The sequence below is a fragment of the Centroberyx gerrardi genome, chromosome 20 (genome assembly GCF_048128805.1).
Source record: "Centroberyx gerrardi isolate f3 chromosome 20, fCenGer3.hap1.cur.20231027, whole genome shotgun sequence".
Lineage (NCBI taxonomy): Eukaryota > Metazoa > Chordata > Actinopteri > Beryciformes > Berycidae > Centroberyx > Centroberyx gerrardi.
In genome coordinates, this window is record NC_136016.1 from 10,399,899 (window position 1) to 10,416,403 (window position 16,505).

The window sequence follows — 16,505 nt, forward strand, 5'->3', positions numbered from 1 at the left end:
TTCCAAGGACTTTTTTGAGCCGCTCTGGCCCTCCCGGGTGTGTAAAGACATCTATAGGGTCTGTGAATTCTCCATTTTGGCTCCCCTGTGTCCAGTTTCCCCATAACAGAGCAATCTCTCAGTGTGGCCCTGTGACTGCTCGCTCTTTGCCATGTTGCCTTTGCAGCTGTTGTTCTTGGCATGAGCAGACTCCTGTGCTCCCTCTCAGTTAAAACACCCTTGTCAAAAAAAAGTCTGAAGGATTCATTTTTTTGTAGTGTTTCTCTTTGAAAGCCTTTTTTTGTACTATTCTTGTCTTCTTTGAGACGTTAGCCTAGATTCAAGAACTCAATTGTAACCTTATTGCACCTCCAAGCTGAAATTTTCATCCATTTTTATTTCAAGCTGGAAATGCTAATTCCTCACTGCATCTCCAAATCACTTTTTGACGGTTGACTGGCAATGTCTTGATAGATGTGGTGTCTTCAGTCTAGCTGCTCTGCAATGGATTGGTTCGGCCTGGGTCCTAACCTCTTTGCTATGCAGTGGTGTAGAGCTGGGTGCGAGGAGAAAAAGCACTTATTTAGCCCTAATAGTCATTATTCTTCCTTTATTGAATGGGAATGCAATTGAAAGGGCCTTTTCCATTCGGCCGGCGTGATTTGTTGTGTTATTTTGGAGACTTAATGTGGTGTATAATCAGAGGCTCCTTCGGTAAACACATTTGCCAGGAATTGTAGGGCTGCCGGCTGGAAGGTGAGTCGGGTGCTGGGCAGGACGGAGGATCGCGTCCTCTCACTATTTCACTTCTGACAATAACTGTTTTTTTTCCCCCACCACCTGGGTTTCTCTCCCGGAAACTTCTCTTTTCACATTGACATTTGTGCATGGATTTATCTGCATTACACTGCAAACAACCTTGTAGAGGTGTCTGTTGTAAGATAGAACACAAGGCCTGACTTGGGGAAGTCAGCGGGAGGACATCCCTGACACACACATCGCAATTACCCCGAGTAATCTGCTGTAGCTACTGATCAATTAATGGCCCCCGCCTGTGACGCTCAGGTCCTGTCAGTCTGCTATGGATTCCCCATTAGTCACCGGGCCCAATGAATAGCCAGGCCCCTTCCTCTTCATTTGCCTATTGCCTGCCCAGTATTAGCTGTGAACCCAGCAACCTGCAGGTCAGCAGGTGAGGCAGCACCAACAGTTGTGAGGAGCTTACAAATGTTTATGAATGGATGAATGGATAGAAAGACAGGTTGTTATGCAGATGGCTGAATGAATGTGGATGGATGGATGGATGGATGGATAAGTGGGTGGATGGATGGATGAATAGATGAGTGGGTGGATGGATTAATGGATGGTTATGGTTGTTGTTATGAATACACACAATGTTTACTGAGCAGATCAAGGCTGATTTTTAGTCTTTGCATAGTTGATTTAGGGGACAGTATCTGTTTTTAGGGGCAATCGAGACACATTCAGCACATGCAGACTTTTTTTTTTTTTCTTTTTTTTGAGGTTGGTTTTCTGAACACTAAACCAACCGCAAGCGACAGGGAAACAGAAACCGAGCAGTGAGCCACAAATCTCTAGTTCATGCCCCCGGTGAGAAAACAAGTGGCTGTTTTCATGAGCAACACTCCCTCACCTCCTCTCCTCCTCCTCCTCCCCCCCCACTCTTCCATCTCTCCATCCCCAGGAGCTGTGGCTTTTTCATCACAGGTCTATCGAGCAGTAGGGCACACAGCCTGCTGCTTATTCTCTCTCTCTTTCTCTCTCTCTTTCTATTTTTTGCATGATTCCTTCCTCTCTTTCCCTCTCTCTCTCTCTTCCTCCGTCTGCTGGCTGTGGTTTGAGTCATGCCCCAGCCAGCCATGTGAGCCGCTTGATCCCGCCGACCTCTCTCTCTCCTGGGGGAGACCGACAGCCGACCAGGGCCATTTGTCTGCGCATAATGGAGGTCTGAGGCTGCGGACCGAGGTTAGGCCCCTCACGGCCCAGCGGAGAGGGACCACCACGACAGATGCCATAACGCTCCCCAGTGTGTGTGTGTATGTGTCAGAACAGGCTCGGCTCTGTCACACTGTGTCAGCACTGGATTAATACGATGTGATACGCACCATGACAGACAAAGTCGGCGGTTGAACTTGATACAAAGACATCCGTGTTCTTAAACTAGTGGTTCATCAAATGGGGTCCAGGGACCAGCGGTTCTTCCTGGGGATTCCAGGGGGTCCCATATAAAATAAGGAACTATTTCACTATTTCACTGTTTTTTAATGAATTAGAAATGATCCCAATTTGAGAATGTATGAGGTGATGTATTCTAATGTATTCTAATCAAAGCTTTCACTCCCACTACTATTATCTCCCCACGTACAGAGTAGACAGTTCTATAATCCGATCCTAATTCAACAACAACAAACGTTTTCATACACTTTCTGTATACAGCACATCTTGGAAGCAGAAATGAGGCATTTTATCTTTCACTTCTCTATTTCACTCAAACATACATCCTCCTCATCATTATTGATTAAAGTGCTGGAGAATCATTATCACACTGGCAGTCATTGAAACCTCCCCCCTTGTCGCTAAACGTATAAATAAATAGCTCCACAAGAAAGTAATTGCATATGAAGCCGGTGTCGCGTCTTGCCGAGAGCAAAGCTGGGGTCTGAGTCGGCATGCAAAGCTGCATGGGAAGCCGCGATGTTTCCGAGCAGCCGTCCAGTCTGCCAGGCTCTCTTGTGGACCGCAGCTCTTTCTAGAGAATAATAATGTGAAGAAAGTTGGGCCGGAATCAAAAGAGAGAGCTTTAAAAGATGAAGGAGGAATAAACAAAAAACAGACGGAGATAGAGGCATGTTCACACATATCTGATTTGTCCTAATTTCTCAGCTCTGTGGCTTGATAAATCCCCGCACCATGCCGGATACGTGCTAAGCCATCGTTACCAGCGAGCCTCTGACAGCTGCTCACAGCACCACCGGGAGACGGGGACAGGCTGACAGAGAGACGGACAGAAATGCAATCAGAAAGAGAATGATGAAACGGATAAAAAGGAGGAAAATACTAAAACAAGAAAAACTTTGCCACAAATCACATCAGGAGGCAGACCAAGAACAGGCCCATGTCTTTACCTCTCTTAACCCGGTTCTCCCCTCCCTCGGCGCTGTCCCTTGATATACAGACATGGAAAACCATTCAGGATAATTAGCCTAATTTTAATTTCTGCCCGCATCATATGGTCTTTGATCCCTCGGGCCGAGCGTGTGTGGTGAGTGGGAGGGAAAAGCGGGATCTGCTGGACGTGCCATGTAAATGTTTCGGATGGCCCCCCGCTGCACCAGCCTTGATTACAGGCTTGGGAGGGAGAACACACAGCGGGGGAGCACATTAGAATCAACAAGCAGTGGAAAAAAGCCCTGCACTCTCACCAACATGGATTAAATCAAGAGTTGTTGTTGTGTATGTGGTAGATGATGGCAGAATATTGAAAAAGAAATGGAGAGAAAGAGTAAATGCTTGTCAGATAGTGGAGAGATAATACAGTGCATGGCAGTATCCCAGGGAGGATACAGTCTCCGTATGGTCGGTCATTATAGAGCTCTGCCTCCTATAACTTAGCACTATATATTCATCCCCAACAGTTTCTCCAGCGACAGCTAAAGAAGTTAAGCCCCGAGTCGTGTCCCCGTTTTAGAAAGGTCCCGGGAAATCACCTGGGATTCATTTAGTGCTGCGGACACTTCCGTTCTGCCCACGTCCCTGAGGGGATCCATAATTCATGGCCGGGCGTCCAGGATGTCACCGCGCCAGCGAGCTAGCATTAAATATTTACCGCAGATCATAAGCCGCAGCCATTGAGGCCTGCCAGCCCCTTCAGGAAGACTGTTTTCAGTCTCAGCATGCACTGGGAATCCCAAATGAGCCCAGATCCCGGGTCCGCTCAGAGATATTTGAAAATCAATCAGTCCAGAGATGGATCTCGTAAGTCATCATACTGTAAATGCTTACAGCACAGGTAGCTGTACACAGCGTATCAGTGGCTGTGCTGTCTCAAATGCTCTCCCTCTACCCTAGGTGCTGCCCTTGCAGCCCTCGGTGTTGTGGAGATGTAATGGGAGTTTGAGCAGCCATAGCTCTTGTCAGCGCGCGTGCATGTGCACACCGATGTGTGTTTGCTTTATGTGCTCGTGTGTATTTTTCTTGCTCCCCCCATTTATATCCTGCGTGTATTTTTTCTTCTTCCATTTCTCATTAGCTGCCTGGCTCCCTTGATAGGGCCCAGCAGGTACTTAGATCCCCTACTGACTGAGAGGCAGGTCAGGATGGAGGGATGTGTGGATGGAGGTGTGGAGTGTGGTAGAGTGGAGGAAGAGAGGAAGGAGAGGTGGTCATCAGCAGTGGAACAGGTACACAGGGCTGATGCACACGCCGCAGGGGTTTATCGGCGTGACCCAGCCGCGGTGCTTATCAGGAACCCCTCATTATTCACAACACAGAACTTTGAACACAGATTGTGAAGTAGTCTTGCTGAGGATCAAACTTTTTTTGTTTGTTATTGACTACTAGGATCACCGTTATTCCAGATTTAGCACTGCCAGTAGTTCTGGGATCTTAGAAGAAAAAGTGAAAAAGAGAAATGGGGGGGTTATGTGGGAGTCAAAGCCATTTGAATGGTATTGATTTGCTTCCTCCAACACAGTAGTGTTTTTCTTGACTGAAGCTCTTTTGTTTGCCGAGCAACGTGCACTTGAATGTGTGACAAATGCAAAAATGTGCACATATCCTTAATGTATGAATAGACTGTTCTCATATATGAATTGTGTGTGTGTGTGTTTGTGTGTGTGTGTGTGTGTGCGTGTTTGTGTGTGCGGGCATTTCCTCTCCATAGCTGTGTTTTTGCACAGTCCGTCGGTAGCCGTGCGTCTTTCAAGGCAGAATACCAAACACCACTTCCGCATGATGACCACATCAGCATTCAGTATCTGGGAGGATTGGGAGGGGGGTAGACGAGATAGAGGAAGCAGGAGGGAACGGTTGATGGAGGGATAGGGCCGAACAGAGGGACAGAAAGAGATGTGGAGGAAGGAAGGCGCCCAGTCGGAACGCGCTATCTACCTCCAGATTGTCGAACAGGCGCTGATAATAAGAAAACATCGATTGTAAACACGGTCAGAGGGCTGTGACATGGGGGAGGAGAGAGGAGGGCAGAGGGCTTTGGGGGTTTTCGCCTCACCGGTTGGTTGACGAGGGGAGGGTCCATAGGAGGACTTAATAGAGACAACAGGACACCGGGTATTAGCCCCTGAGGAACACCTGCTGAAAAATGGATCATAGTTTATTTATTCAAGCATCATTTCAGCAGGCAACTTGGAATACATTATCATTTATTGCCAAAAATGGTTTCCTGCCAAAATACATCAGAGAGTTACAGGCCACAGGAAGCGGAGGGGTACAAATAGCCAATTAAAAGCTTGGGGTTATTATGCAGAGCTATCATATTTCAGAGTAGCCCATAAGGAGAAGTATGAACAGGGGAGGTTGTCAATATTTCTACCTTGCACAGTCAGCACCAACACATTGTTTACACATTGTAAATCAATATACCTAATGCTGCTTGAACGGTATAATTAAAACGTTAAAATGTTTAATGCCCTTTGCAGCGGTGAGTTCAAGTGAAGTGCGGACACGCAACCAGACTTCAAACATATTAGCTCCAATTAGTCAGTCCCACGCAATCTTTGGCTGAAAATCCGTTATCATGTTTTCTCTGAGGCTTTCTTGGAACTCCTTGATCTTGAAAGAAGGCAGCAATGACTTTCTTGTCTGTTCAGTTCAAGGAACATTGTGCTGTGGGGCATCCTGGTAGCACAGCAGGCTAAGGCACATGTTATTTTCTTACCACATTGCAGGTTCAACTCACCCACGGTCTTAATTTAAAATTTTGAATTCTTCCTTACCTTTTTTTGTTTCTTTTGGATTCCTCTCGCTGGATTCTTCACACCCATCCTTCTGACCTCGCTTCAGTTTCTACTATCTAAGAAATTCCTTAAACACTAACTTGTTCCTCTGGTTGTGCCCTCCTCAGTGCCATCACCCTGGACAACACGCTGGTCATCCTGTCTACGGTGGCACCAGACGCCGGACGCTACTATGTCCAGGCGGTAAATGACAAGAACGGAGAGAACAAGACCAGCCAGCCCATCACCTTGTCCGTAGAGAGTGAGTAGCGGAAGCAACCGCACATACCATATGAGGCTATGTTGTCTGACTATGATTTTATCATCTGGCTATGCTAGGACAAATTAATTGACAGGTCTGGATGCATACAAATACAAATAGATGTTGGTCACATTGCTTTTGGATCTTCAAAACCAGATTTAGAAGTGGTTAGCCTTGGATTGCGACTGGAATTCAGCACAGTCACAACCCATCTATCTCTACATGAGAGCAAACATGGAGAGACAGGGCAGGAAAAAGTAAATGCAGAAACATTAAATAAATACAGGCACAGGCGAGGCATAACAGGCATTTGCAAGGCGAGTGTGGACTTGCAGCAATGTGATCACATAACATCCAGTCTTTATATTCAAATTTCAAAAATTGCATTGAAATGACAAGTGTACCCGTAGCCGCATTCACAAACAACCACACACACACACGCACACAGGCACGCACAGAGGGAGAGCAAGAGAGAGCGAGAGGGACACACAGACGGTGCTACTGCCAAGTAGTTCTCAGTATTGACACACCAGCATCCTTAGCTCCCACAATGAAAACCCAAGACAAAGGTATTACGCATTATAAATCAAACCAGTTCAGTGGGCTGCAGCTCAGCAGAGTGAATTAGAAGAGCAAACCTAATGGGGACAATATTATGACATGGTAGAATGGAGTTCGGTGTGGAAGAGAATGAGAAGCACTCAGGTACTGGGTAAGATATTACAGTTGACAATATGAAGGAGCAGACGTAGCCTGCGGCACATATGGAGTGAGCTGAGTTGATTATACCAGCACTGGAACACACACACACACGCATATATACACAGAAAGAAGAGGGGGTGTGAGAGAGGCTGTATGTTACATATGGCTGGTTCAGGTTCGATAGAGAGCTGGGTAGGGGGTCTCAGCTCGGCAGGACTAGGGGACACATGCCATGAATTTATATGTATGTTCCGCAAATGCTCCACATACTCACTCACACACACACACACACACACACAGAGAGAGCGATACCCAAGCCGCTGGGATAGCTGATAGCAAGGGTTATGCGTCCTCCACAGGGGACCGTGTGTGTATGTGTGTATTAGTGTGCGCGCATGCATCCGTGCGTGTACGCATGTGTGTGTCTTGTCGGTATCTGTATGCCACAGCAGCTGTTCCTGCAGCGACGCCCCTGACACTGCATTTCCCATGAGCTTTCCTGGCTCCACTCGTACTGCCTAAGTCTTGGCAAAGAGGGGAGGATAAGGAGGAAAAAGAGGAGAACTCGGAGAAGTGTAGCATTTTATTTTCACATCGTAGTTTCCGTACTCGGGACAAAGTTTAAATGCTTGAATCAAACTTCAGCAAAGACCATAGGGAAGGCTGTTTTGTCCCTGACATTGTTTTAGCTTCACACTACCTCTCCACTGTCGAAACTGGTGCTATTGTAAGTACATGACAGCTCATTTTTAAGAATTCATAGATTTGTCAGATATACAGCAGTGTTTTCCCAGTGGCTGCCAATCAGACCATGGCCTTGTTTAAGGTGTGTGTGTGTGTGTGTGTGTGTGTGTGCACATGTGCCTGTGTACGGCATCTAATGACCCCAGATTGGTAAGATTGAGCCGTGACAACCCCTGAAGCTACACCTGACATGTGCAGCCACGAGCACACTCCCAGGGCATGATGGGATTGACGGATCAGCGTGAGTTTATCACAGACATGACACATCTCGAGCAGCGCACACACTGCTCTCGCTGCCATGGGCTGCCTGTCTATGAGACTCACGACTCACACACGCACACACACCTACACAAACACACACACAGACTGACTCACACATGCGGATATTCACGCACAGCAACTCACTCGCCCCTCGTCTCCTTTAGCGTTGCTGTTGGCCGGACAGTATTTTTCTATCCCTGCTTCTGGTTCGCCAGCACGCATCTTATTACACACAGCGAGTGCACTGTCCTGTCCTGTCGGGCTCATCTCTCTGTCAGAACTCAGAGGCAGCGTGTGCAGCAGGTCAGTTCCAATATTTCACATCGACGAGCACCCACAGAGTGCAGTGTGTGGAAATGAAATGTATAGGACAGCGCTGTCCAGAAAACCACACTAAATCTCCCAGTGGACTCACCACCTCCGCTCTCTATTACACTCTCACATATATTCTGTAGCAGGCACATATGGTGTTGACGGGTGCACTGCATAGTTCACTGTTCCCTGGTTAACTTCTGTGTGTGTGTGTGTGTGTGTGTGTGTGGCTACTTCTCTGTCTGTCTATCTAGATGTGGGAGGTCCAGCAGATCCCATTGCCCCCACCATCATCATCCCTCCCAAGAACACCAGCGTGGTCACCGGCACCTCAGAGGTCACCATGGAGTGTGTGGCCAACGCCAGGTAAACATCCTGGAACTGCAACACCACGCACCTATGTGTTAACCCACTGGGGATTCGCTTGATGTTTTAAGTCTGTTTTGGTAGCACATTAGACAATAGCAAGTAGGGATGGGATGATCTGCTTATCTCATGATACGATTCGATACGCGATATGGGGTTCAGCATTCAATACAACCACAATACGATGTAATAAATAAAAGTTCAATGATGACAAAGTCTGTGCAGAATTTTGTTTATTTTCTGACACAATAATCTTTCTAGCGATGGCATTGGCTTGCTAGAATATAAACAACAATTTAAAAATGTCATTACAAAGTGCCAATAATAGAATTTGGATGTAGAGCTTGTGAAATTATGAAGGGGCAAACCATCTCATTTGTGATGACTGCAGCAGAATAAAATGGAGCTAATATCGATTCATTTTTCTGCACCACGATAACGTAGTGTCACATTTTTGTATTGCAATATATTGAATTTCGATGTATCGTCCCATCCCTAATTGCAAGTGCTAAAAACAGTTGATAATCCCCTCCTAAGTTTTGGTGTCCCAGGGTTTCTGCCTCTCCACAAACAAAATTAATAAATTGTGCACTGCAAAAAATCTATTCCAATCCAACTCCTTTATCATCATATTCTTACAAGTGAAACCAATGAGGTGAGATAATTCTATTTGTTTCCAATACAGTTTCACTTGTTTCAGGATTTTTTTGGGGTCAATATCTTAACAAGGCAGATCACTCCACTATAACCAAGATAATGTAACTTGATTCAAGGTGTTTATTTGCATTGGAAACAACTGGAATTATCTCTACCAATTCTGGTTCTTCTTATGGTTTTAAGAAAAGTACGATTTTAAGATTCAATACTAGATTAAATTACTTATTAAGTGCAACGTGTGGGAAAAGTGCACTGGTTAATTTTTAACCAGTGTTGCAGAACCAGAATCAGAATCACTTTAATTACCAAATACATTACCATAAATCAATTGCGCAGAGGCATATTGACAACTTGGTTATTTCACAGTACTTACCACACACACACACTATCAGTCTACATGTGCCTTATTATTCTTTCCTGCTCCTTCCTTTAGACCTCTTATCAAGCTGAGTATCTCATGGCGTAAGAACGGTGTGTTGGTGACCAGCGGTCTGAGCGACTACAACCGCCGGCTGACCATCCTCAGCCCCGTGGTGAGCGACGCCGGCTACTACGAGTGTGAGGCCGTTCTCCGCAGCAGCAGCGTGCCCTCGGTCAGCGCGGGAGCCTACCTGCATGTACTAGGTATGAATAAAATGATCCTATACCAACATGTGCTGGGGTAGAGTTGACTCAAATAGTATTTGCAAATTATGTGTTTGTTTTAACCTCCCTGGACTAGATGATGGGTAGTCAATCGCAGAAAATCCCATCCTGTATTCCAAATAAAAATAAAAATATCATGAAATAAGCTTAAAATCACTGCACAGCTTGTCATTTTTTGCAGTGAAGCAGGTTAAAACAAGCACTGAGAATGATTTGCAGGTTTGACCCAGGTTTGGTGCTGGGTAATAATACTGGAACCTAACGGGACTTGATAAGAAGATACTGTGACCTATTTATAACAGCCCTGCTATATGCACTAGGCAATAATACTGTCAGATACCTAGATTTACTAGGTTAGAAAATAACTATTACAATAGATCTATTACGATAGAAGATATTGCAGCCTATAAATATGTAATTTGTCAGAATTTATAATCTGCATGTACCTATAGCTACCAGGAGACACACACTCAGTAAAACATATGTAGCATACCGTAGTTGCTGATGTCACTGAGTTCTACCTTTTGACAGCGCTGTGCCTTACAGTGTAGTGTGGCTGAACTATATGCACAATGTAGATGTACAGAGATAAAATCATAGGCAGAGTTTGACTTTTATTCTTGGGGGAGCAGAAAAAAAACAGAAAAAAAAAAAACAGACTATATCCTTGTTAGTTCCCAACTATGCTGCACCACACCACACACAATGCCAAAATAGATCACTTGTAGCCAACAGACCATACAACCCAAATTAAAAAGCAGACAGCAACCAACGAACACATCCAAACCCAGGCTTGCATAATTCAATACTGTACGCTGCAAAGTAGCCTAATTGCGTGGTGGGAACATGGACCACTTGCCAGTAGACAGCGCATGAAAAAGTTATAACCAACACCTCAAGATACATTCCATTCATACAACTGAACACACACACAAACTTCAAATAAACAGCCGTCTTACCTAATGCATCTATTTTTCACTTATCACCAGGCAAATTCAGGTCAGTCAGTCAGTCAGTCAGCTATCACTTAGTGAGATGTCACTTCGTCAGATGGCCTCTAGAGGGCATCTTTGACTAAGAGATGCAGTGTTTCCCATAGGCACAAAATCAAAAGTTGGTCAATGAAGAGAAATGAATCTAAATCGATCTGTAATGCGTCTGATGTCACATCACGTCATGTCTGTCATGTGGAGATGCACAGACCAGCAGACCAGCAGCATTGTACTCAATCCACAGTCTCACAAAAGTGAAACTTAACATTCCACAAGTTGCTCCAAACTCTCCTGTGTTAATAACGGGATTAGTAAACAGTATCCTGATAACTCGTCTTCTGCTGCCCTACAAACTTTAACAGTCGGTAACGCTATTATCTTGTGGTATTTAAGTAACTTTAGTGGAATTATTTACCCCATAACTCTGTTGCAGTGCTTCAGTGCATTGAATTAAATTGAACTGAATTTCACCATACTATGCATGTGCAAAACGGGAGCCCCGTCAGAGACTTTACATTTTATCCACCATCTCTGATAAAGTTGTTTTTTTACTAATTTAAAGACACATGGATCTAACGCTCTGGCCACCCCGCAATCTCCGCCCATGGATAAAATAATGTGACATAGTCATACAGGCAAGTACTGTATGTCTTTTTCACAGCTTACTGTGAAAAAGAGCATGGAATAGCATATATCAGCATGGAATAGGTGACATACGGATGCAATACTGTAGCATAGTGATAACGTTGGTCTTTTCTGTGTATAATCTACATACAGGCATCAGGCAAAAATGTGGGTGTAAAATTGTCAGCATTTAGCTTTGGAAGTTAGCAACAAAGAGCCAATGTAATATTCATATTGATATTATTAGTCTCACTATATAAATGTGGCCAAGTCACAGCAGTGAAGTCGTGAGGCAGTGAAGGGAGATTGTCATTGACTTAAAAAGGGAAAAAAGCTAATGGCTGGCTTCAAGAAACTGTTTAATAGCATTGCTTCAGTCACTTTCATTCCATTCCACTGAAACGCTTTGATGTTTTCAAGGTTATGATGTGATTCAAAGCACAGGGTGTGGTGAACTTTTCCCTTGATACAGCTGACTGAGTCATTGCTCTCCCCAGGGGTGAGAAGGATACATTCACAACATAAACCGTTACAGATTAGCAATTACCTGCTGAAAACTGCAATTAATCCACTAGATTAGTCAAGATCAGTAACGTAATCTCATTACTTTCAGTCACTTTTTGATTACTTTGCCTTCAAAATCAATAACTGAAGAGATTGACGATTTACACACAGAAATTCAAATAGCCTTATCATCCAATGTTAACCTCTACAGCTGTTGTCAGCCATTGTTTTAAGATGCGTACCTCACAATAAAAAATAATTTTGCCCTGTGTAATCAAGTTATCTGTTTTTTTTGTTTTTTTTCCAAAAGCCTCTGTAATATGATTCGTTTTTTTTTTACAATAGCTGCAACGGATTACAGCTACCAATTTTGCAATGAGATTACTGTAATCCTGCCTCTTATTTTTTCACCTTATCCTGTCTTTCTCTTCCACTCTGTCCCTCAGAACCGCCACAATTTGTGAAGGAACCAGAGAAACACATCACAGCTGAGATGGAGAAGGTGGTGGACATTCCCTGTCAGGCACGAGGTGAGGGGTGTGTGTGTGTGTGTGTGTGTGTGTCAATCTATGTGTGTGTGAGTAATCAGAATAAAGATTAGGCAATCACTTTATTTACATCATTTTACTCACATATTGAAGTAATCTTTGATAATGGTTTCAGAGAATGTCATGAAGAATAGTATACTTTCTTCATGCATTGCTGTAGTTAATTATAGAATATAAGGAAACTGTATATAGAAATTACAATTTACATGACCAATATCACCCTTGTGCAAATTGTCCAGTGGATGATTAATTAATGAGGCTGATCGAATTATAATTGGAATGCATTTTCCAATTAACTAAAGTGAAGAATACTTTTTACTGCATTTCATTTTTGAATGAATGTGATTGCATATTGAAAATGTAAAAAAAACAAAAAAACAATTAGAATAAAAAATAAAAAGTGATATGTATGACTCACTCTCCATCACCCCTTCTCTCTCTCCAGGAGTGCCCCAGCCAGACATTGTGTGGTATAAGGATGCGGTGCCCATCAGCCCAGTGAAGACACCCAGGTACCGGGTGCTGGTGGGAGGCAGCCTGCAGGTCAACGGCCTTCTGCCGGACGACACCGGGATGTTCCAGTGCTTCGCCAGGAACCTGGCAGGAGAAGTCCAGACCAACACCTACCTGGCTGTCACCAGTAAGTCCAACAGTTGTTTTTTTTTCCAGTTTCTGTGTTTGTTGTTTTTGTGTGTTTTTTTTAAAGGCATTCAGAGTAGGATTTTGCTGGTTGTGGCTTGTAAACACAACTTTCAAAGTTGACCCCTCCTCACTGGGGTTGCCAGAACAGTAAAAAAAAAACAGTAAAAAAGTACAGCGAGAAGAAACATCAAGCAGACAAGGCTAGTTCCAAAACGAGAGTGAACCTGGGGTTGGCTTTCACCCGTCGGCGAGTGTTGGAGGAGAGGATGGGTATGAAGAGGAGTTGGCCTGTTTTCTGTTGACAGGTAGGTGCTGGTTAGCTTAGCTAGCTAGCTATCAGCTTTTCTACTACAACAAAGCTACGCCAACAACGGTAGCTAGCTGCCAGCTCACGACCCACACTAGCTCTGGCCAGAACTCCAGTTTGTATTAGAGTTCGGGATCGGTACCGTAGCCAGCGTGGCTTTTAGATACAACAATTCAGCAGTGGTTTTGGTTGCAGGCGGACACACCCGCTGCCAGAAAGAGGAAAATCCAGGCAGAAGGCAGGCTCTCTGCAGACACACACAGTCACAGACTACCAATGGGCCATAAGTAATGATTGAGTAGGATAATTTATGGATGAGTTTATGCTATTTCAAGGGGGGAAATCCTGCTCAGTATGCCTTTAACTATGGTGCTATCGTCATGGCACCGTACACAGCTAACTGAAGTCAGAGGGTGAGACTTCACTCCTCTACACCTGTGCTCTTTCAAACCTTCACAGTTCATAGCTGTTGATTTTCTATATTCTACAAATCACGGCTGTTCTTTGTTCAGCTGCATGTAATTAATAGAATGATGAAAGTTGTACGATTTTGAAAATGTAATAGTACCTATGAATCTTCACACCTTAGCTGTGAATTTTCACACAACTCCCACAATCCTCTTCTCATATTCAGACTATACATCGCTGCCATACAGAAATGGATTGTAGTTCAAACCTGGAAGCACAGGGAGAGAAGAAAAGGAGCGTTTTAGTGGTTTAAGACAAGTGGTTTTCAATGGACATCCATTTGTTTCTGGAAAAAAAAAGCAAAATACGGCAGTGGACAAGACAAAGATGTATTTATTGAAAAGAATACAGAAAAGTATTCTTTCCGCTTACATCCTTCCCCCCGTTTCGACTGTATTTATGCACAGTGGGACTGTACAGGATCTTTTTTTTGCATTGATGTTAGGCAGGAAAGTGTGGAGAGAGAAGTGATTTGTATTTTTTTGTTGGGTAGGAAAGTGATAGCAGTGTGAAAATAGTGTGATTTTAGTGTTATAGTAGTGTGACAGCGTTGCATGAGCTGGGATTCAAAGCCACACACTGGTTTCAAGCAACACTTATATTCCCCACCTCTTTCTCAACATATTTATATATATGAAGTTTTTCATTCCATAATGCTGTAAGTCATTGGGGAGGAGAAATTATTATTGTCATATTTATTATTTAATTTTTCAAAAATACAGATGATTGCATTCCCTCAGTGGAAAGGTAACTAAGAACATACAGTATGATGGCGGATGTCGCATTTTGGAATGAATCTCTGCACCCCCATATATCTATAATTGGGCCCATATTGATTGAGTTTACTCAATATTTACATAAAACAAGACCCAACCATACCGCAGTAGATAACCGAATCTAATCACCAAAATGATTGGAGGTTGGAGTGTTGTGAGCAATGCGAATGTGTCACTGCTGGGATTTGAAAATCATGGGTAATTTTACTCGCACTGTGCATCTGTTTGGCAAGTTTTTGACATCTAATTTTCTTCACTCTGTCTCAATTTCTGCTGCCTTCCCTCCGCACTGCACCGTGTTATCAGAATTCATGAAATTCTCTCTTGCTCCTCACCTCCACCCCTCCACCTCCCTTCCTCCCTCCCTTCCTCCCCATCTCTCCGTCTCTGACACTGCCTTCCCTCCTTCTCTCCGCACCTCCTAGATCCCATCTTATCGTCCACCTATTCTCAACTCATTCATCTCTCTACCTCTCTTTTCTTCCCTGCTCCCCGTTTCCCGATGTCAACGCTCCTCCTGTGCCAGACTCCTCTTTCTCCTCTTTCTCTCCTCCTTTTCCTTTAGGAGTGATACCGTTTTCTGTCATCCTGTAAGGCTTTGATTTATTGCATATCGCAAATAGGGGTTCTAGTTATCTGTTCCCTCCTCTTCTTGTCTCTGTCTGTCTCTCAGTCTCTCTCTCTTTCTCTCTATCTCTCTTTTTCTTTCTGTATATCTCTCCCTCTACCTATATCTCTCTGGGCGCAAAGAATAGAGAGGCAGTAGAGAGCGGCGGCACAGAGGTGAGGGCTGTGTGTCAATCCGCAGAGAATTAGCAGGGCAAAGCATTGACTAAACACTGTGGTGCAGCAGGTTGATGCTGACCACAAATACATTTGAAATAGAGTTCTGCTATAGATACGTTTGTTCTCTCACCTCTGTAACCCTCTCTCTTACTGTACCTCTGCTGCGCTCTCTCTTTGTGTGTGCGCGTGAACGTGTGTGTGTGTGTGTGTGTGTGTCTCCCCTCAGGCATCGCCCCGAATATCACAGCCGGACCCTCCGACAGCACTGTGATCGACGGCATGTCAGTCATCCTGCACTGTGAGACCTCCGGCGCCCCGAGACCAGCTATCACCTGGCAGAAAGGTCTCTCTTTTACACACACACACACACACACACACTTACACACACATCTAGGGATTATGGTGTGTGCCATCTATTATGCATGGTGCAATAGTTTACCATGGCTTAACATAAAGCCTTTACCAGGATTTACCCCTCCTCCACACTGCAATTACACTTTAGGTCTGCATCAGGCTTTTCATGTTAGTATCAGAATAGCAGATCAAGTAAACACTGTCTTAAATTTTTTACCTTATCTTTTCCCGCTATCTCCCTCCCTCCATGTTTCTTTTTTTTCTGTCTCTCCCACCTTTCCTCCCTCTCTCTCACTTTATGTCTCTCCTTTCCTATCTATTTTCCTCTCCCCACCCCCTGTCTTTAAAGGGGAGCGTGTGCTGGCCAGCGGTTCGGTCCAGCTGCCCAGGTTCACCCTGCTGGAGTCGGGCAGCCTGCTCATCTCCCCCTCGCACATCTCCGACGCCGGCACCTACACCTGCATGGCCAGCAACTCCCGAGGCATCGACGAGGCCGCGGCCGACCTGGTGGTGTGGGGTGAGTGGGACGGGTCAGGTGGAGCTGGCACATACATATGTATGAAGTTGGTTATGTGCTGTAAATGTCAAGGTGATCCTTCACCTG

At 44.5% G+C, this 16,505-nt stretch overlaps 1 protein-coding gene across 1 annotated transcript in view; it reads left to right on the forward strand.

Moving 5' to 3' along the window:
• Positions 1-16,505, forward strand: part of sdk2b (sidekick cell adhesion molecule 2b) — a 238,338-nt gene that overhangs the window by 175,929 nt on the left and 45,904 nt on the right. Inside the window, exons 5-12 of the mRNA XM_078290678.1 lie at positions 6,080-6,213; positions 8,221-8,223; positions 8,487-8,598; positions 9,689-9,879; positions 12,467-12,550; positions 13,014-13,208; positions 15,774-15,890; positions 16,251-16,418. Of these exons, the coding sequence (XP_078146804.1) occupies positions 6,080-6,213; positions 8,221-8,223; positions 8,487-8,598; positions 9,689-9,879; positions 12,467-12,550; positions 13,014-13,208; positions 15,774-15,890; positions 16,251-16,418 (1,004 nt within the window). The remainder of the gene's footprint in view (positions 1-6,079; positions 6,214-8,220; positions 8,224-8,486; positions 8,599-9,688; positions 9,880-12,466; positions 12,551-13,013; positions 13,209-15,773; positions 15,891-16,250; positions 16,419-16,505) is intronic.